The sequence below is a fragment of the Phacochoerus africanus genome, chromosome 1, assembly GCF_016906955.1.
Source record: "Phacochoerus africanus isolate WHEZ1 chromosome 1, ROS_Pafr_v1, whole genome shotgun sequence".
Classification (NCBI taxonomy): domain Eukaryota; kingdom Metazoa; phylum Chordata; class Mammalia; order Artiodactyla; family Suidae; genus Phacochoerus; species Phacochoerus africanus.
In genome coordinates, this window is record NC_062544.1 from 103,610,564 (window position 1) to 103,635,547 (window position 24,984).

The 24,984-nt window shown below is 43.8% G+C and overlaps 1 protein-coding gene across 5 annotated transcripts in view; it reads left to right on the forward strand.

Annotated features, from left to right (window-relative positions):
- XYLB (xylulokinase) overlaps positions 1-11,235 on the forward strand; it is a 48,955-nt gene extending 37,720 nt beyond the window's left edge. For 4 of the 5 annotated variants that reach the window (XM_047770266.1, XM_047770281.1, XM_047770274.1 and 1 more), the window contains 4 exons: positions 1,647-1,705; positions 3,083-3,170; positions 5,978-6,072; positions 10,857-11,235. In XM_047770266.1, coding sequence (XP_047626222.1) covers positions 1,647-1,705; positions 3,083-3,170; positions 5,978-6,072; positions 10,857-10,934 — 320 coding nt within the window. In that variant the 3' untranslated portion in view covers positions 10,935-11,235. Of the gene's footprint in view, positions 1-1,646; positions 1,706-3,082; positions 3,171-5,977; positions 6,073-10,856 lie in introns of those variants that run through there. The other variant, XM_047770291.1, reaches the window with a different exon arrangement.
- The last annotated feature ends 13,749 nt before the right edge of the window (positions 11,236-24,984 follow it).

Here is a 24,984-nt window from a genome sequence, read left to right on the forward strand (position 1 = left end):
TCCTGGACTGGGGTGGGGGGCAGCTAGTGTAACCCTGTCTTCATTCCCAGCCTCTAAAGCGATTCTTACACAAAACAGCATAAAGATACTTATCCTCTTAGCAGTTTAAGAAAAGAATCAAACCTGCCCTGCCAGCTCTGCTGAGTTTCTCTCAAACAAGATCATGTGAATGAACACATTTGAACCCCAAAAGGTCTGCACAAATGGGAGGCATCATTCTCCTGGCTGCTGTGTGGACTGACTTCCTCGCATTTCATTCTAGAACAATCATAGTCTCATTTTTGGAGTTCCCTGGTGATGCAGCAGGTTAAGGATCCAGCATTGTCACTGCAGCTTCCTGGGTCACTATTGTGGTATGGGTTCAGTCCCTGGCCCAGAAACTTCCACATGCTACAGGTGCAGCCCCTGCCCCCCAAAATCTTATTTTAATAACATCTAGGAAGAATAAAAAGACATTTGAAGTAAGATTAATGATAGTAATAGCTAACATTTATTGAGTGCCTACTGTGTGCCCATCCTGCCCAAGCATTTTATTATTTTTATCTATTTATTTTTTTTATGGATACTGAACTTATTTTCATTTCACTGTTTGGGCTTGAGAGAAGGAGACAGAAAAAAGTAAAGAGACACAAAAGTGCCTGCACAGAGGTCAGCAGTGAAACACGATTGAAGTGGTTCTGCTGCCCCTGCTTCCCTGTTGCTCCATCCGCTCTCCCCTCTGGGGCTCAGGCTCCACATCCTGGCTGTGTGCCCTTGGGCACGCTGGGCCTGCATTTCCCTTCCTGAGGATTGCTGGGTGGGATTCCTAAGCACAGACCAACTCTTGTCTTTCAGGCTGACCTCTTGATGTGACCTCCTCTTTTTCTTCTGGAGTAGGATATCTTTTTTTTTAAGGTTTCCGGTCCATTTGAAGATTGGAAGGTGGAGATTGCTCAGCCTTTAGTTGTGAATTTTGTTGTTTTTAGGAGAGAGGTTGAGCTCCAGTCTTTCTATTCCGCCATCTTCCAAGCACTTTATTATTAACAACAGTGTCACAGGTCTTGTGGCTCAGCGGTAAAGAATCCAACTCTTATCCATGAGAACTTAAGGGCTCATTCTAGAATGCAATTTATTTACATTTCTTTGCATTTACAAATTAAATAAAAATATCTTTTTGTTTGTGTCTTCAGCTATCTCTCATTGTTCTTTCTTGACCATCTATCTCCATTTTAACCCAAAGTGGAACTATATGTCTTTTACTAGATTGTGGTTTATGTTTTATTGTAAAAGATTTCTTGCATCCAATAGAATATATGCTTCATAAATGGTAAAACATTAAATAAATGAAAGGCTTATTCACTGAGCACTCTGGTTAAGCAATAGAACTTTGCTAGAACCTTAGAACTCTCCTGTGTACCCTCCTCAGTTGCCTCCCCAAGAGATGGGTGAGGCAGCAACCTCACAAGCAAATTACGTGTGAGCAGCCTGCATGGACACAGCTGGGTTTGGATCCCCACCCTCCACCTGGTCCTGTGTGACAAGCAAGAGGTGTTGGCCAGACACTCATCCTCGCTGGCTGCAGAACTCTGGAAAACAGCCTATTCTGCCTTGGGGGAATTGTCACAGCCTTTTTTTTTTTTTTTTTTTCCCTTCCTTTATCCTTGCAGTGCCTAAGACAAAGATTTTGGCCACTGGAGGGGCATCTCATAACAAAGACATCTTGCAGGTGAGTTCTGGTAGCAGTCTTTGCATGAGGGCCTTTTCTACATCTGAAACTTTTAAGAGCCAGACACTGAGCAGTAAGGGCCGCCTGTATTCCCACTCCTACAGAGATGGGGAGCTTATAGCTCATTCTGTCCTGGGAAGCTAGCTTTATGGCTTGACAGCTCACATGGCAAGCAGGTTCTATCTTACGCTGAGGTGAAATCCACTGCCCTGTACAGCTCCACTCTCTGATACCAGCACTGGCCTTTGGAGTCACCCAGAAGGTGCCCGTCCTTCATGGCAAACCTTCTGACCTCTAATGCCAGTGTTCTTGTCTTCTTCAAGGTTTCTCCCGTCCAGTTTAAACATCTCTGATTTTCCCAACCATTCCCCTTGTAATCCACTTGCCAGACTTTGTCACTGTCTTTCTAGTCCTTCATTGTGCTGGAAATATATGACCAAAAGTGGAATCACCCTGCAGATACCTGACAATCAGGCTGTCACATCGTGGGGTTGTCAGTGTCTTATTGGGACACTGAGCATTTTTGGTTGTAGCCTGACTTGTAATATTCTTTGAGGTAAGATTCTCTAGAAGCAGAGAGAGTGCTCCCAGGAGAAATGGAGTGAGGGGTGCAGGTAGAGGAGGAGAAGATGGTTAAGCAGGGATGTGCTTTTGGCTGGAGTCAGCTTCAGCTCCATCCCCTGGGGAGATATGGTACGTGAACTGTGCCACAGACAGGGTTCCACCTTGGCTAAGGTGGCCAGCTGGCTACCCCAGGGGGAGCTCTATGAGAGGCAGCCAAGAGCAGTTCTTTTGAGGAGGAGGGACAGCTGTGAGCCATTAGCAGTCAGTACTCAGAGCATCCGGATGAGGGTGCACGCTAGTCCAGTAAGGGGATCCAGGCAGGGCATCAGCAGTATTTCAGGTCCGCAAAGACCCCCCCCAACCCAGGTCTTGTCTACGGAAGCTCCTCTTAGCACAAGTCCTCTATTCTAAATTTATGCAATTTGTTTTGGGGACCTACATAGGAAACTTGATCCCTATAAAACATGCCCTTGTCAGTTTGGGTTTGTTTGGATTTGTTAATATTAGTCATACCTGGCTGTCTCCACCTTGATGGTTTGCTAAGCGTACTTTCTAAATCTTCTTCCTCATGTTTGAAAAATGGTTAAATAGTGCAGGGACAACCCAGAGACCTGTGGCCCTCCACTAGAGACTTCTCCCAAGTTGTCCTGACACCAGGGCGGAATGGCCTAGTGTACCTCCTTTAAAGCAGTAAAGGTGGGATGGAAGGTATCAGAAGACATAAGAGAAATGAAAACCTGGAAAATGCGTATCAGTGTCTATGTTCCCTCCGAGGAATGATTTCACTGCAGTAAGAATCTGTGTCCTTTCCAGGTGCTTGCAGATGTGTTTGGTGCCCCGGTGTATGTCATAGACACTGCCAACTCAGCCTGTGTGGGCTCTGCTTACCGAGCTTTCCATGGTAGGTTGATGGATGGGGGCAGATGCCTGTGGAAGTGGTTAGGGCACTGGCTGGCTGGGCTGAGGACTATGGAAGGGGGAGATTGGGATGTTCCCAGTCTTTGGAGCCTTTAGCTTCATTTTTTCTGCCTTCCCAGCAGGGAAGAGCCAACCCAAACCCTCTATTCCTTTGTTCTCTAACTGGGAGAGGCAGGGTCCTAACTAAACGAGGCCTGTTGTTGAGAGTCAGGCTCAGCATAGGGACGTTGGTTGAAGATTTAGGGCATACTTGAAGGCATGCAGGCATGGGTTTAGACAGCTGGTAGGCAAGAGAAGTTGATAAAATCCAGGGCCGTATTTTCAGCAAGAGCAGGAAGTTGAGACGGAAGGTGAAGGTTTCAGAACCAAACGGTCCAGGACCCTGGACAGCTCCTTGGGGGTGGGGCATGGCTCTGATGGAGGCCTGGCTGAAAGGCCTGATAATGAAGGAATCTCTCTCATCTAAGCAAGTTATGGCAAGAGCAGCACATGCCCACAAGGTGTTCTTCCACCCCTGTGGTCAATTTGCCCTGTGCTCTGCCTACCCAGGCTCCTCCCCTAGGCACCCATGTACCTCAAGGACTTTGTCCTTTCCCTATGGCAGTTCCATTCTTCACGCATTTATCCTTTTTTTTTTTTGGCCTTTTAGGGCCGCACACATGGCATATGAAAATTCCCAGGCTAGGGGTCGAATCAGAGCTGCAGCTGCCAGCCTACACCACAGCCACAGCAATGCCAGATCCAACCCCAATCCGTGACCCACACCACAGCTCATGGCAATGCCAGATCCTTAACCCACTGAGCGAGGCCAGGGATCAAACCTGCATCCTCATGGATCCTAGTTGGGTTCATTACCACTGAGCCACCATGGGAATTCCATGTAGCCTTCTCTCAATAATCAACTTCTTACTCTTTCATTCCCCTCTCTATCCATCTTACCCCACCTTGTGCCACTTCCTGTATCAAGATCATGGGGCAATTTATTTCTAGACTTGTATTTTTAATCAAATGTTACACTATGCTGGCTCTTATTTGCACTTGCACATGGGTTAGTCTTTCTTTTCTTTAACTCCCTGCAGTTGCACTTTCCTTCTTCCTTTCTATCCTAGTTTTGTTGGAATATACAGCCTGAATACATCTTTATTAGGGAGTTCAGTAGGTGATAACTTTCTGAGGGCTTGCATGTCCAGCAAGGGCTTTGTTCCACCCTCCCAAAGAATGCTACCCTGCTGGACAGAGGATTCCAGGTTTAAAATATTTTCCTCAGAACTTTGAAAACACCGTTCCATAAGCTTCCAGCCTTCAGTGTTGCCCATGAGAAGTCTGGGGTCCACACTCTACTCCTCCTTCTGCCAAAGTAGGAAAGAAACCACTGCTTGCTGCACGGTCTTTTTTCCTTGTTTTTCCTTTTCTGTGCCTGTTTAGTTGCCAGCGTTACCTGGGGTACTGCCCTGCTCTGCCTTCCAAAACCAAAGCCTGAGCTAAGTCCTAGCACACCAGTTCCCCCTTTACATGGACATCCATTCTCTCCACTTGGGTCCAAGGGTGAAAGCCAGTCACACAAAGCCAGTCCGTGAGTGAGTGGAGGGGGACCAGTCTTTCGAGTAGTCTCTGCTGGCCACCCCACCACCCACTGCCCCCTCATCCATACAGCCCCAGGCAGGCTACTCCAGCATTCAGAGAGAAAGCCAGGCCTCACATCTTCAGTGGGCTCTCCTCCCCTCTTGGTGGTCTCAGGCTTCTTTTCAGTCCCTAAATTGCCTGGAAATTCCTTACTATTTCTTGCCCATCTGTGGCAGCCTTCCCTCTTTTCCCTCCCTGCCCCTCCTTTGCTTGCTGAGTATTTATTGAGTGCCTCCTGGATGTGGGTGGTGTGCTTGGCACCAATAGAGACCCAATCATGGCCTCTCAGAGCTTCCAGCTCCATAAGGGAGGGACCTAAACCAAGTCTGTGGCAGAAATGGTGAGACGTGTGCCCTAAGGAAAGCGGATGGTGCTGAGGGGGTGGAAGGGTGGAAAGGATATTCTTAGTGGCAACTTCTCCAAGAAGAGGGGAGAGAGGAACATTCCACACAGTGAAAAGGCTCTGCAGCAGAAGGAGGTGAAAGAAGCTGGGGTGGCTGGAGCTCAGGGAGCAGTGAGGGGGGTGGAGCCACGTGAGGGAAGAGAGGCTGGTGGACCCTCCCCTCTGTCATAGGTGGTGGGGGTGGGGACGGGGGTGAGGAAGGGAGCTGCCTCCTGACATGCACTTTAGGCAAATTAGGCCTTGCAGAGAAGAGGCCTGCACTTGAAACTTTTCTCTTTCTCTCTTTTTTAAAAAATGGTTATAGTGGGAGTTCCCATTGTGGCGTAGCAGAAACGAATCTGACTAGGAACCATGAGGTTGCAGGTTCAATCCCTGGCCTTGCTCAGTGGGTTAAGGGTCCAGTGTTGCCATGAGCTGTGGTGTAGGTCAAAGATGCAGCTTGGATCCTGGGTTGCTATGGCTGTGGCTGTGGCCAGCAGCTAAGGCTCTGATTCAACCTCTAGCCTGGGAATCTCCATATGCCTCAAGTGGGTCCCTAAGAAGCAAAAAAATAAAAATAAATAAAAAATAAATTTATATGACATAAAAATCACCCAGACTTAAGTGTGCAATCTAAGTGTGATTTTCAGTAAATTTCCTGAGTTGTACAGCTGTCACCATAATCTGGTTTTAGAACACCTTATCACTCCAGAGATAAAATGCTATTTGGGGGTAACACCTTCCCTTGCATCATGCATTGATGTAAAATGAGCTTTCCCTTCCAGGCCTTGCAGCTGGAACCAACATGCCCTTCTCAGAGGTTGTGAAGCTAGCCCCAAATCCCAGATTAGCTGCTACCCCAACCCCGGGAGCTTTTCAGGTAAGAGACCATCAGAATTTATTTGTGGCATTTGTGTTATGAAAACCCAACTAGGTTCTTTTTTCCAAAAGGTAAGTTTTTCTTTGTCATCTATATTACAGTTGATGTGTTCAATTAAAAGTATAATCCTACATTTTTTCCCCTTTTTTTGGCCACACCCACAGCTTATGGAAGTTCCTGGGCCAGGGATTGAGTCCGAGCCACAGCTACAACCTACACCACAGGCTGCAGCAATGCCAAACACTTAACTCACTGTACCAGGCTGGGAATCAAACCCAAGCTGCCAGATCTTCAACTTGCTGTGCCACAGCGGGAACTCCTTCTTTGGTCTTTTTAGGATGTACCCTTGGCATATGAAAGTTCCCAGGCTAGGGGTCCAATAAGAGGTGTGTCAGCCTACACCACAGCCACAGCAACACCAGATCCTTAACCCACTGAGTGGGGCCAGGGATCAAACCCTCATCCTCATGGATTCTAGTCAGGTTTGTTACCACTGAGCAACAATGGAATCACCCTTTTTTTTTTTTTTTTTTTTTTAATTGTGAAGGAAACAGAGTGAAAGAAGCCAGGTTGTCAAGATTCAGAGACCCTGATGATCTTATAGCCCCAGGGGTCAGATGGCTCCTCAGGGTCTGCCCTTCTAGTTTACTGGGTTCAGAAGACACTGAAAAGCTCTGTCACTTAAGTAGAAGACATGCTGGGTCTCTACCATTCAAATCTGAAGTCTGGATCCAAGACAACTATGTGGTCAATCAGGCCAGGAAATCTCTGTGAAGGCAGACCCCACTTGTTACAGGTTGGCTTCTCCAGAATGCAAACTCTGAGATGTCAGTGAAGATGCAGGAGATTTTCTACGGGGTGCTTTTGGGAGCTGCATCTGTAGAAGGGAAAAGGAAGATCTCAGTGGAGCCCTCAGCAGTCCCACAGGAGGTTCTGAAGCTGGGATGACTCTTTATACCCCATGTCATTCAGTCATTGTGTGCAGGCCACCCCAGGATAGAATAAGGCAGCTCTCTATAGCCAGAGCAATACCCAAAGGGGGCTGTCAGCTGAAGCCTGGGAGGATAAGTTCTCCATTCCTGCAGGACAGTCTGGGTGGCATGCTGTAGCATCCACTGCACCACTGCTCCAATTGGCAGAAGGTTCTTGCAGCCTAGGAGCAAGGGCAACACAGACTTTATTACTTATTATTATTTATTACACAGGCGTTACTACTCACGGTACAACAGGCAGCATAAGCTTCAGGCTTGCCTCAGTTTTCCTTGGCCCTGAAGTGCCATTGGCTGGTGCAGCATGAATCCAGTGGATGCTGTACACACATTGTGTCTGCGTCGCAACTGAAGAACCCTGTGCTTAGGAAACCCCAGCATTATAAAGGAGCTGCAAGCAAACCTGTCTGACCTTTGCCCCCAAAGGAGACATTATCTTTATTATCCTGGTCAAGAAACACATTTTCTCTCTAACTTCCAAGGCTGTTTGCTATACAAACACCCTTGAAAAGATAGTCTGGAATAAAAGCTGTCACGAGATTATGGAAGCAGCCTGGAGAATTGTCCTGCAGCCTGTCTTGGACGTAGGTGACTAGATAACCCACTCACATGCCCAGGCTACTATTATTTTCTGTTGTGTGTCCTTCTGTTTGAGGCAGCTCAATGCAGTAGGAAAATCCTTCATTGAGATAAAGGGCCTTTGAGTTCTGATTCTGGTTGTGCCTCTCCGTCACCATATGACCTTCATGTAATCTTGAGCAGCACTCCTCATCTCCAAACCTCTGTTTCTTCCTTAGGAACATCATGAGAGCCACATATGTCATTTAAATTTTTTAGTGGTCTCATTAAAAAATAAAAGTAAATGAAGGACTAGTAATTTATATATTATTATTTAATCCAACATGTCCAAAAAATTGTCATTTCAGCATGGAACCAATAAGAAAAATTGCTAGGGTGATGCTTTACTTTTTTTGGATGAAGCTTTGAAATCAAGTGTGCATTTTATACTTATCACACCAGTCACATTGCAAGTGCTCAAAGAAAGCCGCATATGTCTGTGGCTACCATATTGGATAATGTCACTCTGGATTTGCTCCAGATGACCAGAGAATGTTTGGAGCTGCTTCTAATGTCATGTCCCCCCACAACAGTATTCATAGGCAGTAATCAGAGAGTGGCCTTGGGCACAGAGTCTCCTCACACACTCTTACTTATCAGAGAGAAACATATTGGTCTGTTGCCCTCAACTCCCCCAGCCAAATACCACTTGGTTGAAAGGTGAACCTTGGCTGTAATAAAGGCTGGGGTAGTGTCTGGGTCTTTCATCCTCTCTAGGAGGGGCCAGCAAGAAGAAGGTAGTTTAGAAACAAAGCTTTAGGGCAGCAAACAGTTGCACCTGCCACATCATAGGTGGCAAATACTCAGGCTGGGTACTGCCACTCTCCCTGGCTTGCCCATGACCACAGTCACTAATAGTGCATGGGACTCTACCAAAGTCCAAGTGTAACTACTGTCTATAAAATAAATAACCATGAGTTCCCATTGTGGTGCAGTGGAAATGAATCCTGCTAGTATCCATGATGAAGCAGGTATGATCCCTGGCCTTGCCAGTGGGTTAAGGATCTGGTGTTCACAGATGCAGCTCCCAGAACTGCTGTGGTATAGGTTGCAGATTCGGCTCAAATTCTGCGTTGTGGCTGTGGTATAGGTCAGCAGCTGTGGCTCTGATTTGACCCCTAGCCTGGGAACTTCCATATGCTGCAGGCATGGCCCTAAAAAGCAAAAAAAAATAAATAAATAAATAAAATTAAGAGGTTATAAAAATTATCTATAAAAAATAAATAACGGACAAGGACCTACTATATAGCACAGGGAACTATATATTTTGTAATAACCTACAAGGGAAGAGAACCTGGAAAATAATATGAATGAATATATATATACATATGTATATATGCATATATATGTATGTATATGTCAGTTTATATATATATAAAAAACCGAACTGCCGTGCTTACACCTGAAACTAAGAAACTAACATGATACTGTAAATCAACTATACTCCAATTAAAATTAAAAAACAAGTGTAACCTTGGGGTCTTTTTCAACCCCAAGTTGCAAGCAGTGACAGTCTATGATTGTTGGCATAAGTGACCTATTTCTGAGTACTGAATTGTAAACACCTTTAGAGGGGGGAAACATCCTCTGTTTTATTTCTGTGGTACCTCTGTGTACTCAAAACAGTAACAGTGTTTTTTCTTAGGCTCAGCTGAATGTTACAGTTTCCTCCTTGGAGAGGAAATCAGAGCTCCCCACAGCATTCAGAAGTTCCTGGGCCAGGGACTGAACCAAAGCTTACAGCAGTGGCAGTATTGGATCCTTAACCTCGTGGACCATCAGGGAAATCCCTTTCTGTTCCTTTTTCCCTTACTGGTTTTTTTGGCTCGGGTTTTACTACTCAGCACACTGAGTGTATCATTTTGTAGCCCTCTTCTTTGAAAATTCTACATTACAACATATGTATTTTATTCTTAAAAGTGTATATACATGTTATTTTTAGTAACTACATAATAAGCAATCTGGCTAATGAGCCATATTTTCTTGAGCATTTTCCATGTCTGAGAGCAGTTGCTTCTAGTTTTTCCAGTTTTTATAATGAAACTTATGTGGCTAAAGGGTTAACCAAACCTTTCCCTAGTCTACCTGAAAATTTGACGTTTTGTTAATGTTCTAGCTCTGCTTCCTTTGAGACTTAATAAAAATGGAGTGTCAACAGTGTTACTAGGCAACATGGCTTATGTAAAAATGGCCATGCATTGGGAAACTGCATCTTCGGGGGGGGGGGGGGAGGAAGAACCATAAATACCTGATGGCAAGTCCTACTTAGGGCTCCCTAAGCACAGTGACTTCTTGTGGGCATGTCTCTTGCCTTTGGAATTGTTACAAGAGATACTCCTGTGGGGTGGAAGTTTTCCCTTACTGGTCAGAGTGGTTTTGCACCTATAAGATGTGGATTTCATCTCCTTGCACCTGAGCTCTAACCTGAGGTGTGGAAAGCAGGGAGAGGAGAAGCCAGGGAGGCAAGAGACCCTTTCCAGGACACCCGTGCATGTTTCTCCAGTGTAGCCTTTTGAGGGCTAAGGTATGGTCTTAGGAATCTAATTGTTTGGTGGTGTCTAGGAAGACCCTCGGTGGGCCTAGCACCCTGCACTTAGGATTCTGTCCTTAGGAGAGCTTTGCAGAAGTGGCATTACCTGGTCAGAGGCTATGGGCATTTTCAAGCCCCTTAATACAGATGTAAAGTTGAGTTGATTTCCCAAAGCATTGTACCATCAACTTCTACCAAGTATGCAATGAGACAGCCATTTCCAGGTACCTTCATCAAAATTTTTAGAATTTTTTGCAGATTTGATAGCAAAAATTGACAATTTCTTGTTTGCATTTTTTTTTTTTTTAAATCTTGGGAGTTCCCGTTGTGGTGCAGCAGAAACGAATCCAACTAGGAACCATGAGGTTGCCGGTTCCATCTCTGGCCTCCTCAGGGGGTTAAGGATCCTGTGTTGCCGTGAGCTGTGGCATAGTTTGCACACTCAACTAGGATCCTGAGTTGCTGTGGCTCTGGCATAGGCCGGTGGCTACAGCTCCAACTGGACCCCTAGCCTGGGAACCTCCATATGCCGTAGAAGTGGCCCTAGAAAAGGCAAAAAGACAAAAAAAAAATTAAATTGCAACCTCAAAGAGATAGAAGAGGCACCTTCCCTTCCCCATGCTAAACTGCTCTTTCTACCTCTCCAGGTCTACGAGGCCCTCCTCCAGCGGTATGCTGTGCTTGAGCAGAGAGTCCTGACCCAGACCCGGAGGCCTTCTGAATGAATGCTGCAGGCCCAGGTTCATTGATTCTACTTGGAGACATGGCTCAGGAAAGCAGGGATCCTCTTCCCTGTTGCAAGCAGCTCTGCCTGCCCACCTGACTCCTTGCAGTGCTCCAGCCTTACCTAGGACCAACTTCAAGCCCACCTTAGCACACCATTCCTCAACATAGATGGGTGGCTTGTGTGTTCCTGTGCCCTTGTGCCTGGGGCAGGAAAGCATCTCTCTTTTTCTGTCTTTTTTCCCAGGAGACAAGATAACACTGAGCTTGTGATATGTCTAATAAAACTGTGACTTGTCCCCATTCAGGACCTAAATCAGCAGAAGGAGGGAGACAAAGCAAAATGAATAGATTCTTTCCTCTTTATTCACCATTTTTCAGGATAATGAGTCAATTCCTCAGCATCCTCTAACAGCAACTTGATTTTTAGTGTCAGTATGATACATTCAACATACTTATGTCTTACTCTGTTGCACTAATTATTCTGATAGGTGGCATCTCCAACTGTCCTCCTGCTTTCCTGATCTATCATTAGTTCTTTCTTATTTACTGATACTTCTGCTGCGTCTACTCCTTAATTATTGCTGGGCCCCAAATCTCTGTTCTCATTCCTCTCTCCCTCTGATGCTCTCCTCTCTTGTTGGACAATTTCATCTATTCTTGGGCTTCAACTGCCTCTTATTTACTACTAACGCTGGGCTCTGTGTTTCCAACCAGAACTCTTCTTGGAGTCTGCCAGCATCCTCGTAGGGGTACTGTATACTCTGCTTATCTTCCCTTGCTCTTCTCCAAACCTCCTCATCCAGAGTTCCTGTTTCAGTGAATTAGTACCACCATCCACCCATCCATTCACTCAGGAACCCACCCACTTCAAATCGGTCACTAAGTGATTGTGGTTATTTCTTTGGTAGCTCCTAGAACAGTTCCTTTCTCTCTATCCATCCTCTTTTTACTTTTAGACCCTTTTATTCCTTGATCAAATTATTCCAAAGGCCTCTATAGGAAGCCTTCTGTGATATGCCCCCTGCAAAATCTTCCAGACTTCTTTTTCTTTCTTTCTTTCTTTTTTTTTTTATGGAAATGCTCTGATAAACATTTATTTTTTTTTCTTTTTTTTTTAAATTATTTATTATTATTATTTTTCCCACTGTACAGCAAGGGGGTCAGGTTATCCTTACATGTATACATTACAATTACATCTTTCCCCCAGCCTTTCTTCTGTTGCAACATGAGTATCTAGACAAAGTTCTCAATGCTATTCAGCAGGATCTCCTTGTAAATCTATTCTAAGTTGTGTCTGATAAGCCCAAGCTCCCGATCCCTCCCACTCCTTCCCCCTCCCATCAGGCAGCCACAAGTCCCTTCTCCAAGTCCATGATTTTCTTTTCTGAGGAGATGTTCATTTGTGCTGGATATTAGATTCCAGTTATAAGTGATATCATATGGTATTTTTCTTTGTCTTTCTGGCTCATTTCACTCAGTATGAGGTTCTCTAGCTCCATCCATGTTGCTGCAAATGGCATTATGTCATTCTTTTTTATGGCTGAGTAGTATTCCAGACTTCTTTTTCTTTCTTTCTTTCTTTCTTTCTTTTTTTTTTTTTTTAGAGTTGCACCTGTGGGATATGGAGGTTCCCAGGCTAGGGTCCAATCAGGCCTACAGCTGCCAGCCTGTGCCACAGCCACAGCAACATCAGATCGGAACCATGTCTACAACTGACACCACAGCTCACGGCAATGCCGGATCCTTAACCTACCGAGCAAGGCCAGGGATCGAACCCACAACCTCATGGTTCCTAGTCTGATTCATTTCCACTGCACTGTAATGGGAACTCCCCAGATCCTCCAGATTTTTCTTCTGCCACAAGCCTGTACCTCAGCTGGTACCTCAGCTGGGACTTCAGTTAAATCAAACCACTTATGGTCTCACCTGGAGTAGGAAAATGCTATGAACAGGTTTGAGACCCAGGGGATCAGAGCAGAGACTGGTGGGAAGTCAAGAGAAGGGGTTTAGAAAAGAGTGGAACCAGAGACATCACTTCTAAGAAAGTTGAATTTATCTTGAAAGGGTATGGTGTTCCTTGCAAGCTTGGTGCATGAAGGGAGAAAAGAACGCAAGGAGCTGAGGATGACAGCCTATCAACAGTAGGTCGGAGATTCAGAAGAAAATGGACAGCTCTCCCACTACCACCAGCACCACCTAGACATTACTTATTAAAGAAATTGTACATGATCGACCAACAGGAAAGGGGTCTCTTCTATCAAGAAGCAGAGACAGCCACCATTCCATTCCCCATTTTACCCCTGCCCCCACGGAGTTGCCAGTTATTACAAGGAAATCTGGAGTTCCTCTTGTGGTACAGTGGAAAATCTGACTAGTATCCTTGTGGATGTGGGTTTGATCCCTGACCTTGCTCAGTGGGTTAAGGATCTAGTGTTGCTATGAGTGATGGTTTAGGTCACAGACATGGCTTGGATCCACAGCTCCAATTTGACCCCTAGAGTGGGAACCTCCATATGCCGCGAGTACAGCCCTAAAAAGAAAGAAAGGAAAAAAAAAAGGACATCAACATAAATAGAAAAAGGGACTTATCATCTATACAAATATGGGAAGAAAACATAGTGAGAATCATAGCTTTTCAAGGTGATGAAATAGTCCAAAATAAAAAGGAACAAAGAGAGTAAACTATAGCAACCCTCCAACGTGAACTTTAAAATAAAAACCAATAGTGGATGTGAAAGAATACCACAGGTCAGAAATTCAGAAACTTAGAATGAAAATGAAAAAGCAGCAGACACATGTGAAAAGAGAACTGACCAAACATGGGAAAGAATTTAAAATGATAAAATCACCATAGCTATGAAGACTAAATTACAACACATTCAAATGAAAATGGAAACGGAGTTCCCCTCCAGGCTCAGCAGAAATGAATCTGACTGGCATCCAAGAGGACTCAGGTTCGATGTCTGGCCTTGCTCAGAGGGTTAGGGATCTCGAGTTGCCGTGAGCTGTGGTGTAGGTTGCAGTCACAGCTCAGATCCAGCGTTGCTATGGTTTTGGCGTAGACTGGCAGCTGTAGCTCCAATTTTACCCTAGCCTGGGATTTTAGGTGCGGGACTGAAAAAGAAGACAATAAATAAGAAAATAGGAACGACTGTAAGTACCCTAAAGCATATAGAAGAAAGGAATGAAAAAAGGGCAAAAACAACAAAATGGAAGAGCTGGAAAGGCCCAGGAAGAAAATAAGACAGGCAAATGAAAACTAACACTGGTAAAATTGGAGCTCTTGCAGCCAAAAGATAAGACACTGGAAGAGAGTTAATATTTAAAACTACTCCAAGAGAAATTTCAGAAAACAAAAAACCTGTATCCGTATCTTGAAAGGGCCTACCTTGTTACAGGGAAAGTTGATCCAGAATGATAGATGGAGGCATATTCTAGCAAACTATCATACTTTGAAGGTGAGGGGGAAATTCTCTAGACCAAGACCTAGTCTCTTACTAAGGACAGATCAGGTTGGCATCAAATTTCTCAAAAAGCAATTAGAAGTGGAGTAACATTTGGAGTTCCCGTCATGGCCCAGTGGTTAACAAACCTGACTAGCATCCTTGAGGACTCGGGTTTGATCTCTGCCCTTGCTCTGTGGGTTAAGGATCTGGTGTGGCCGTGAGCTGTGGTATAGGTTGCAGATGAGGCTCAGATGTGGCGTGGCTGTGGCTGTGGCTGTGGCGTAAGCCAGCAACTGTAGCTCTGATTGCACCTTAGCCTGGGAACCTCCATATGCCGCCAGTATGGCCCTAAAAGACAAAAAAAAAGGCCAGGGAGTTCCCGTCGTAGCGCAGTGGTTAACGAATCTGACTAGGAACCATGAGGTTGCGGGTTCGGTCCCTGCCCTTGCTCAGTGGGTTAACGATCCGGCGTTGCTGTGAGCTGTGGTGTAGGTTGCAGACACGGCTCGGATCCCGAGTTGCTGTGGCCCTGGCGTAGGCCGGTGGCTACAGCTCCGATTCAACCCCTAGCCTGGGAACCTCCATATGCCGCGGGAGCAGCCCAAGAAATAGCAACAACAACAACAACAAAAAAAGACAAAAGACCAAAAAAAAAGGCCAAAAAAAAAAAAGTGGAGCAACATTTTCAAGAAACTCAAAGAGAAAATACCAACTGTTTCATGTTCAGCTAAGCTGCCCTTTTAAGTATCAAGGATGTTGAACAATTTTTTTGTTTTTAGAGTTGGTCATACAGCATATGGAAGTTCTCAGGCTAGGGGCCGAATCAGAGCTGCAGCCACTGGCCTATGCCAAAGCAACACAAGATCCAAGCTGGGTGTGTGAGCTACACTACAGCTCATGGCAATGCCAGATCCTTAACCCACTGAGTGAGGACAGGGATGGAACCTTCATCCTCATGGATACTCTGAGCCACAACAGGAACTCCTAACAAGTTTTTTTTTAATTATGCAAGATCTCAGGAAATATTGTACTTAATCCCTTAGGATTCCACTAAAACAAGCTTCATCCAACCAGAAGATGATTGGGAAATGTTTAAGTTCTTATGTTTAAGTCTTTAAGCCATTTTGAGTTTATTTTTGTGTATGGTATGAGGGCATGTTCCAGTTTCATTGATTTACATGCAGAGGTCCAGTTTTCCCAGCAACACCTGTTGAAAAGACTCTTTCCCATTTTATATTTTTGCATCCTTTGTGGAAGATTAATTGACTGCAGGTGTCTGGTTTTATTTCTGGGTTTTCTATTCTGTTCCATTGGTCTGTATGTCTGTTTTGGTACCAGTACCACACTGTCTTGATGACTGTCACTTTGTAATATTGTCTGAAGTCTGGGAGAGTTATGCCTCCTGCTTGGTTTTTGTTCCTCAGGATTGCTTTGGCAATTCTGGGTCTTTTATGGTTCCATATACATTTTTGGATTGTTTGCTGTAGTTCTGTGAAAAATGTCATGGGTAATTTGATAGGGATTGCATTGAATCTGTGGATTGCTTTGGGTAGTGTGACCATTTTTACGATATTAATTCTTCCAACCCAGGAGCATGGAATAGCTTTCCATTTCTTTGCATCTTCTTTGATTTCCTTGATTAATGTTTTATAGTTCTCAGCATATAAGACTTTCACCTCCTTGGTCAGCTTTATTTTGGAGTACAAATTTTTTTTTTGTCTTTTTGGGGCCACACCCACGGCATATGGAGGTTCCCAGGCTAGAGGTCTAATCAGAGCTGTAGCTGCCATCCTACACTACAGCCACAGAAATGCCAGCTCCAAGCCGTGTCTGCAAACTACACCATAGCTTACGGCAATACTTAATCCTTAACCCACTGAGCGAGGCCAGGGATGGAACTTGCAACTGTCATGGTTCCTAGTTGAATTTGTTTCCACTGTGCCATGATGGAAACTCCTTAGAGTACAATTTTAAGAGGTATTGTATTTTTCAGAGTTCCCATTGTGGCACATCAGAAACAAATTCGACTAGGAACCATGAGGTTCTGGGTTTGAGTCCTGGCCTCGCTCAGTGGGTTATGGATCCAGTGTTGCTGTAAGCTGTGGTGTAGGTTGAAGATGTGGCTTGGATCCAGCATTGCTGCGGCTGTGGTGAAGGCCAACAGCTGTAGTTCCAATTAGACCCCTAGCCTGGGAACCTCCATATGCCATAGGTGTAGCCCTAAAAAGACCAAAAAATAAAATAAAGGTATTGCATTTTTATATTCCTTTTATAAGATTGTACAAGCACATGAAAAAATGCTCAACATCACTGATTATTGGAGAAATGCAAATCAAAACTACTATGAGGTACCACCTCACACCTGTCAGAATGGCTGTCATTAACAAGTCAACAAATAACAAATATTGGAGAGGGTGTGGAGAAAAGGGAACCCTCCTGCACTGTTGGTGAGAATGTAAATTGGTGCAACCACTATGGAAAACAGTATAGAGGTACCTTAGAAAACTAAAGAATTACCATATGACCCAGCAATCTCACTCTTGGGCATATATCCAGACAAAATTTTCCTTGAAAAAGACACATGCACCCATATGTTCATTGCAGCACTATTCACAATAGCCAAGACATGGAAACAACCTAAATGTCCATTGACAGATGAATGGATTAAGAAGATGTGGTATATATACACAATGGAATACCACTCAGCCATAAAAACGAACAAAATAATGCCATTTGCAGCCACATAGGTGGAACTAGAGACTCTCATACTAAGTGAATTAAGTCTGAAAGAGAAAGACAAATGCCACATGATATCACTTATATCTGGAGTCTAATATATGGCACAAATGAAGCTTTCCACAGAATAGAAATTCATGGACTTGGAGAACAGACTTGTGGCGCCAAGGGGGAGGGGGAGGGAGTGGGATAGAATGGGAGTCTGAGGTTAATAGATGCAATCTATTGCATTTGGAGTGGATAAGCAATGAGATCCTGTTGTATAGCATAGAGAACTATATCCAGTCACTTGTGATGGAACATGATGGAGGATAATGTGAGAAAAAGAATATATATATACACATGCACATGTATATTTATGACTGGGTCACTTTGCTGTATAATAGAAGTTGACAACACTGTAAATCAACTATAAAAGAAAAATTAAAAAATTATTTATAAAAAAAGGGAGAGAGGAAGAGAGCAGTACAAAGAGCTCTGTTGCAAAGGCAACATGTGCAAATCACAGAATATCATTTAAAGTTGAAAAACCAGGAGTTCCCATTGGGGTACAGCGGAAACCAATCCGACTAGGAACCATGAGGTAGCAAGTTCAGTCCCTGGCCTCGCTCAGTGGGTCGAGAATCTGGTGTTGCTGTGGCTGTGGTGTAGGCCAGCCGCTACAGCTCCAATTAGACCCCTAGCCTGGGAACGTCCGTATGCCATGGGTGCAGCCCTAAAAAGACAAAAAGACTAAATAAATAAAAAAATAAAGTTGACAGACTAAATGGTTGAGAAATAAGCAAAAAAAAAGTAAATGTAGCATCATCTAAACAGTAAATATAGGAAGGACAAGCATATGAGTCAAATTAGTAGATGGAAAGACTCAACTCATGTTTTTTTTGTTTTTTTTCTTCTTTGTCCTGCACAAGACACAGAAATTCCCAGCCAGGGATCAAACTCAGGCCGAAGCAGTGACAATGCCAGATCCTTAACCCACTAGGTCACCAGGGAACACCAACTCAGCTATGTTTTATTATTTATTTTTTGTCTTTTGAGGGCCGCACTCAGGGCATACGGAGTTTCCCAGGCTTGGGGTCTAATCAGAGCTGTTGCTACCGGCCTACACCACAACCACAGCAACGCCAGATCCAAGCCTCATCTGTGACCTACACCACAGCTCACGGCAATGCCAGATCCTTAACCCACTGAGCAAGGCCAGGGATCAAATGCACAACCTCATGGTTCCTAGTCAGATTCGTTAACCACTGTGCCATGAGGGGAACTCCCTCAGCGTTTTTTGTTTGTTTGTTTTTAAAATTTTTTTTTATTTTTAGGGCCACACCTGTGGCATATGGAAGTTCCCAGGCTGGGGGTTGAATTGGAGCTGCAGGCCTACACCACAGCCATAGCAACATGGGATCTAAGCCATATCTGCGACCTAGGCCGCAGTTCTCATGCTTCCTGCTGGGCATGTGGAAGATCTGCCATTCATTCTGCCAAGACTGCTTGTCCCAGACTAGGGGTCAAATCGGAGAGCAATGCCAGATCTGAGCTGGATCCTTAATCTTATGTGCTACAAGAGAACTCCCCCAACAATCTTTCAGCATATTTATGACAGCTTTGAGAAAATCCTTGACTGATAGTTACATCATCGATCATCATCTTGACTAAAATGACATCTGTCATTTCTATTTCTGTTGACTGAGTTTTCTCCTGATGGTTCACATTTTCCTTCTTCTTGTGTCTAGTAATTTTTAATCTATTTTTTATGTTTTGGCCACAGTCTGGTCATATGGAAGTTCCTGGGCCAGGAATTGAATCTGAGCTGCAGGTGCAACCTGTGCCACAGCTTTGGCAACACCAGATTCTTAACCCACTGTGGGAACTCCAAAGTTTTTTTGTTTTGTTTTGTTTTTGGCTGTGCCTGCAGCATGTGGAAGTTCCCAGGCCATGGAACCTGAGCTGCTGCATTGGCAATGCTGGATCTTTAACCCACTGTACCACAAGAGGGCTCTGGTAATTTTTAAATTTAGGTGTTAGGAGTTCCTGTCGTGGCTTAGTGGTTAACCCGACTAGTATCCATGAGGACGTGGGTTTGATTCCTGGCCTTGCTCAGTGGGTTAAGGATCTAGCATTGCCATGAGCTCTGGTCTAGGTCACAGACGTGGCTCAGATCTGGCATTGCTGTGGCTGTGGTGTAGGCTGGTAGCTGTAGCTCAGATTCGACCCCTAGCCTGGGAACCTCTATATGCCATGGGTGTGGCCCTAAAAAGACAAATAAATAAATAAAATTTAAAAATGAAATTAGGTGTTTTGTAAATGCTTTTAAATTGTAGAATGCCAGGTTTGATGAATTAAAAATTGTTGACCTATTGTCTGGTAGGTACCTAAGTTACTTATAGATCAGCTTGATCATTTCAAGGCTCGGTAATGTGGGCTCACAGGGCTAGTTTATTTATTCTAGGGCTCGTTTAACTTCACTGCCATGGAGTGACCCTCTGAATGTGTCTTGGTTATTCAGTGAGGACTTTACACTCTAGCTGGTTAGAACTAAATACTATCCTGTGTCAGTCTTGGGGTTCAGCTTGCTTGCTTTCTTCCCTCACCACACAGATTTTCTTTCTATATATGTGAAACCTGGGATTCAGCAAAAGCCACAGGGAAACTCTCCTGCAGACTCCAGCTTTCTTTATGAAGTTCCCTCCTCTGTAGTACTCAGTCCCTTCAGCTTGCTGCAGCCTTCCTGACCTCCAGTGGCTCTCTCTGTCCCCAGTTCTGCAAGGTTGCCAGGCTCTGCTTGGGATGCACTTCCTGCACCATGGACTGGAATTTGTCTCTTTTTCAGAGAAACAGAAAATAGAATGTCCAAAATAGTTGCCTTATATATTTTGTCCAGATTTCTTGTTATGGCAGGAGGGCAAATACTGTTCCAGCTACTGGATAATGGCTGGAAGTAAAATATCTTATCTAGCTCAATTTTGGTTCCACTTCCAGAAATTTCTCCTTATTGTAGGAACCTGACTTAAAAAGGAGGCTTGGATGGTCAGTTCTAAGAGTTTCCATGGAGAGACTGCTGCAGCTCTTTCTTGTTCTTATCAGAGTCCCCTTGCATTCACTTGCTACTGGACTGGGGAAAACCACTCCCAGTTTTACCTACTATTTTTAAGTTATTGAGCCATGCTTTCCCTGAATCTCTGTTTTTCCAGGTACCTCTTCTACCCTATTGAGTTCCTCATCTTCCCTTTGCACAGATGCTAGTCCATGAAGCTTTTATTGCCCTTGGAAGTTTGTAGTTTGTCTCCACTTGCTTGTATTTTAGGGTTTTAGGGGAAACCTTGTCACCAGTTTTATTGTAAATGTACGTGGATTTTCCTCCCTCCCTTCCTTCCCTCCTTTCGATTTTTAGGGCTGCACCTGTGGCTTATGGAAGTTCACAGGCTAGGGGTCAAATTGGAGCTGCAGCAGCCAGCCTACACCACAGCCACAGCAATGCCAGATCTGAGCCTAGTCTGAGACCTACACCACAGCTCACAGCAATGCCGGATCCTTAACCCACTGAGCAAGGCCAGGGATCGAACTGGCATCCTCATGGATATAAATTGGGTTTTTTACCGCTGAGCCACGATAGGAACTTCTGTACGTGGATTTTCTATCATTGTTTTTTTCTTCCATGTAGTTGTGCTGTGAGAATTTTGGAAGAGTCAAAAGCTCTGCAGCCAGGACTTCCCATGTGGCTCACAACAACAGCTCTGCAGCCACCAAGCTAGCCATCATTTTCTCAGAATCTGGGGGAAGTGTTAGGAACCTGAATGTAATTTACCATGCTGTCTTTGCCCTGTCTCTGGAATATATCAAAATGTAGCCTCCACTCACCTGTATCACTAAGTTGTTACAATGAGTACAGCTGCTTGGTGACCCACAATGGACATGCAGTATGAGTGAAAAGTAAGTTTTGTTGTTTTAAGCCACTGGGGTTTGGGGACCTTCCATTAGCACAGCATCATCTAATCTGCTTTAGAGAGTTACCTTTCCATCTAAGCCAATTAAATCAGTTGGCCTCAAGGTAGCCACCGTGAAGCTGAGACAGGGTGGGAAAAGAACTATGGGGGCAAGGGAGAAAAGAAAACAATTTGAGGACTATGTCTAGGAAATAACTTCTGATGTTGACTGCACATGAAACAGATTGGAAATAAAAGGATAAGCTTGGGGGGAATTGTATTGCCAAAAAAACCATGCACCCATCAAATTATATAGTGTGAATGGTACCCCCTGAAATTATTTATTTATTTTTTGTTGTTGTTGTTATTCTGAAATTTTATTTTTATTTTTTTACAGAATAAAATACATACATTTACACACAATTACATTCTCACAGATTATTATATCATGGATCTTAAGAAACAGATTAAGTGACTCCTCTGGAGAAGTGGAATGGAAAATATGCTGAGACAAATAGGAAATTTATTGTATACTTTATCCCAATTTTATGGCTTTCATCTTTACTACTTAGTTTTATCTATTTCAATTTTTCTTTAAAAATTAGCATTATATTAAATTGTTATATTATGCAACTAAAATTTATAAAGAAGAAAGGCTTATATACCATTAAATATTTTATATAGCATAGTAAAAAGAATAACTCGTAAGCATAACAAAAATAATACACACTCTGAAAATAAGTAAAATATAAAATGCATAAGTTGGTTAAAAAACAATGTAACTATATAAATATGTCCTCACAATTTGTTCCATCTCATTGATTCTTCAATAAAGGCATTACACCATTCTAGGTGATGTGATAAACAAGACACTATAGACTTTACATTGTACCATGGAGAGAAATGGTTATTAATAATACAATTGTAGAACTGTATTATTTAATTGTACAGTGGCATTATTTAATTATAATTATCATAAATTTTTTGATGGAGAGGAAATCAGATCTAAGAAGACATCAGCATTCCAAGAATGATGTCAAATGACCCCCTTCATGGTGGATTATGCACTTATTTACTATGAGATATATTTCTTCTCCAGAGATTCCTTGTTTGTGTATCAATTGTAGATTTTTGGTTTGCAGTTATTCTGAAGTTTTGATATAAGAGTCTATGTGTATATGAGATTGTTTTAAGTTGTTGTTCTCTTAATTGCAAGTTCATCTCCGGTGTCCCGCATTTGTACCCACCTCTTCTCATGATTTCTGATTTTGATGGTATAATTGTGCATGGATGATTTCCTATCTTTATATACACCTTTACTGGTGAGCCCTGTCATTTGTGGAATTTTTGTTTCCTGTTGCTGATCTTTTCTTCCCCGCCTAGAGAAGTTCCTTTAGTATTTGTTGTAAGGCTGGTTTAGTGTTGTTGAATTCTCTCAGCTTTTGCTTATCTGAGAAGGTTTTTATTTCTCCTTCAAATCTGAAGGAGAGCCTTGCTGGGTAGAGTGAAAAACCTGGCGCGCCCCCGCGAGGGACACCCCCCGTGGCGGGGAAGCGCCCCCGCGGGGAGAGGGGGAGCGCCGAGAGGGGGGAGAGCGCGGCGACAGGTCTCACTCCCTCGGCCGGGGATTCGGCGAACCCCCCTGAAATTATTTAATGTGGTACTGCTATACCTAAATCACCCACTAAAAGATACTAATGTATATTGTGCCATATTTCTCACAAATACCCACTATGGTATATCCTTAACCAGGGTCTTCAGGAACTGAGAGAAGCTGGAGACACTTCTGTATGTTTTAGTGATGAGGTCGTCAAATATTAATACAAAAATTGTGGTTACTTGAAGAGTTTAGCTTATCAATGAAATGCATTTACCCCTCACAATAGAATGTATTATAATCATGCAGATACTAATTGTATTATAATGCTATACTTTTCTGCCTTCTCTCGTTAACTTGATACTGAAGGATGCAGTGATCAATTGTTTCTTCCCAATTCATTGGTTTCCAACCTTGATTCTCCCTTCCAACTTAGGAAGGGAGTGACTAGGGGAAGAGTGGTTCTAACACAGAGAATGTCTGAACGGCAGAGTTCCCTGCCATAATTTTTATAGTGGATATTTTTGTTGTTGTTTTCTTTTTTCCTTTTTTTTTTTTTTGCTGCTTTTTAGGGCCACACCATGGCATATGGAAGTTCCCAGACTAGGGGTCAAATCTGAGCTATGCCTGCTGGCCTACACCACAGCTGCAGCGACACAGGATCCAAGCTGTGTCTTCGAACTACTCCACAGCTCATGGCAATGCCGGATCCTTAACCCAATGAGTGAGGCCAGGGATCGAATCTGCATGCTCATGGATCCTACTCAGGTTCATTAACTGCTGAGCCATGAAGGGAACTCCCTGTTTTTTTCTTTTGTTGGCCATGTCTGTGGCATGCAGAAGTTCCTGGGCCAGGGATTAAATCTGCACCACAGCAACAGTCTAAGCCTTAGCCATGATAACACCAGATCCTTAACCCACTGAGCCGCCAGGGAGTTCCTCTAGTGGACGTGTGTTTTGTTTTTGCCTTTCAGCTTCCTGTCATTTTATGTCTGATATCAAATGCAGTATTTAGTACTCTTGTAGTTCAAAAGGGCAGAAAAACCAAGCCAAACTTGCTTTTCAGATATCCATCATCACCTTTCCTAAACAGCCTATAGGCTCATGAACAAATTGTGGCATAGAGAGGCTAATGCTATGAGCTCAACAACATGGATTTTAGCTCTGCAAGAGCATCAAGGGAAGAGCGCAGGGGTTCTAAGGTAGAAAAAACCTTAATGTGTCTCAGGAGCAGAAAGCAGACCAACATGTCTGGCTGATGGTGAGATGGAAGAAGAAGAGTTGATTATGTCCAGTTCTGTTAGACATTGTAACAGGAAGCAATGGGAGGATTTTAAGCAAGAGAGAAATGTGAAGTGAGTTCCATTTTAAAAAGATCATTTCCAGAGATCCCGTCGTGGTGCGGCGGAAAAGAATCCAACCAGGAAGCATGAGGTTGCAGGTTCAATCCCTGGCTTTGCTCAGTGGGTTAAGGACCTGGTGTTGCCGTCAGCTGTGGCAACAGCTTGGATCCTGTGTTGCTGTTGCTGTGGTGTAGGCCGGCAGCTGTAGCTCCGATTGGACCCCCTAGCCTGGGAACCTCCATATGCCGAGGGTAAGGCCCTAAAAAGACAAAAAAAAAAAAAATCATTTCAGTTGCTGTATAGAAGATGTATTATATTATAGCCAGGCAAGAATGGAAGCAGGTGACAAGTCACAATCACTTTCCTTCACTGCTGTTGCACTGGTCCATGTGTGAGATGTTGGGTGGTGACCGTATATGTAGAAAGGAAGTGATTGGATGGTGGATTTTTTTTTCCCGCTATTTTAGGGCTGCACCACAGCTCACAGCAATGCCAGATCCTTAACCCACTGAGAGAGGCCAGGGATCGAACCCCTGTCATCATGGATCCTAGTCAGGTTTGTTAACTGCTGAGCCACAAAGGTAACTCCTTGATGGTGGATTGATGTGTTTTTGAAACAAACTTGGTGATGGACTGAACATGGGAAGAATCAAGAATGACTCATAAAATTTTGATTTGAGCAATTGGTTTGTTATGTCATTAATTCAGACAATTGGAGGAGTAGATTTATGGGGGAAATGAAGAATTCTGCTTTAACTAGGTCAAGTCCGAGATACCTTATAGGCTGCCCAATAGAGATGTCAAGAAGGCAGTTGGTTACACAAATTTAAAGTTCCCAGAGGAGTACCTGTTGTGGCTCAGTGGGTTAAGAACCTGACATAGTGAACATGAGGATTTCGGTTTGATCCCTGGCCTTGCTTAGTGGGTTAAGGATCCGGAGTTGGCACAAGCTTCGGCTAGGTCACAGGTGTGGCTCAGATCTGGTGTTGCTGTGGCTGTGTTGTAGG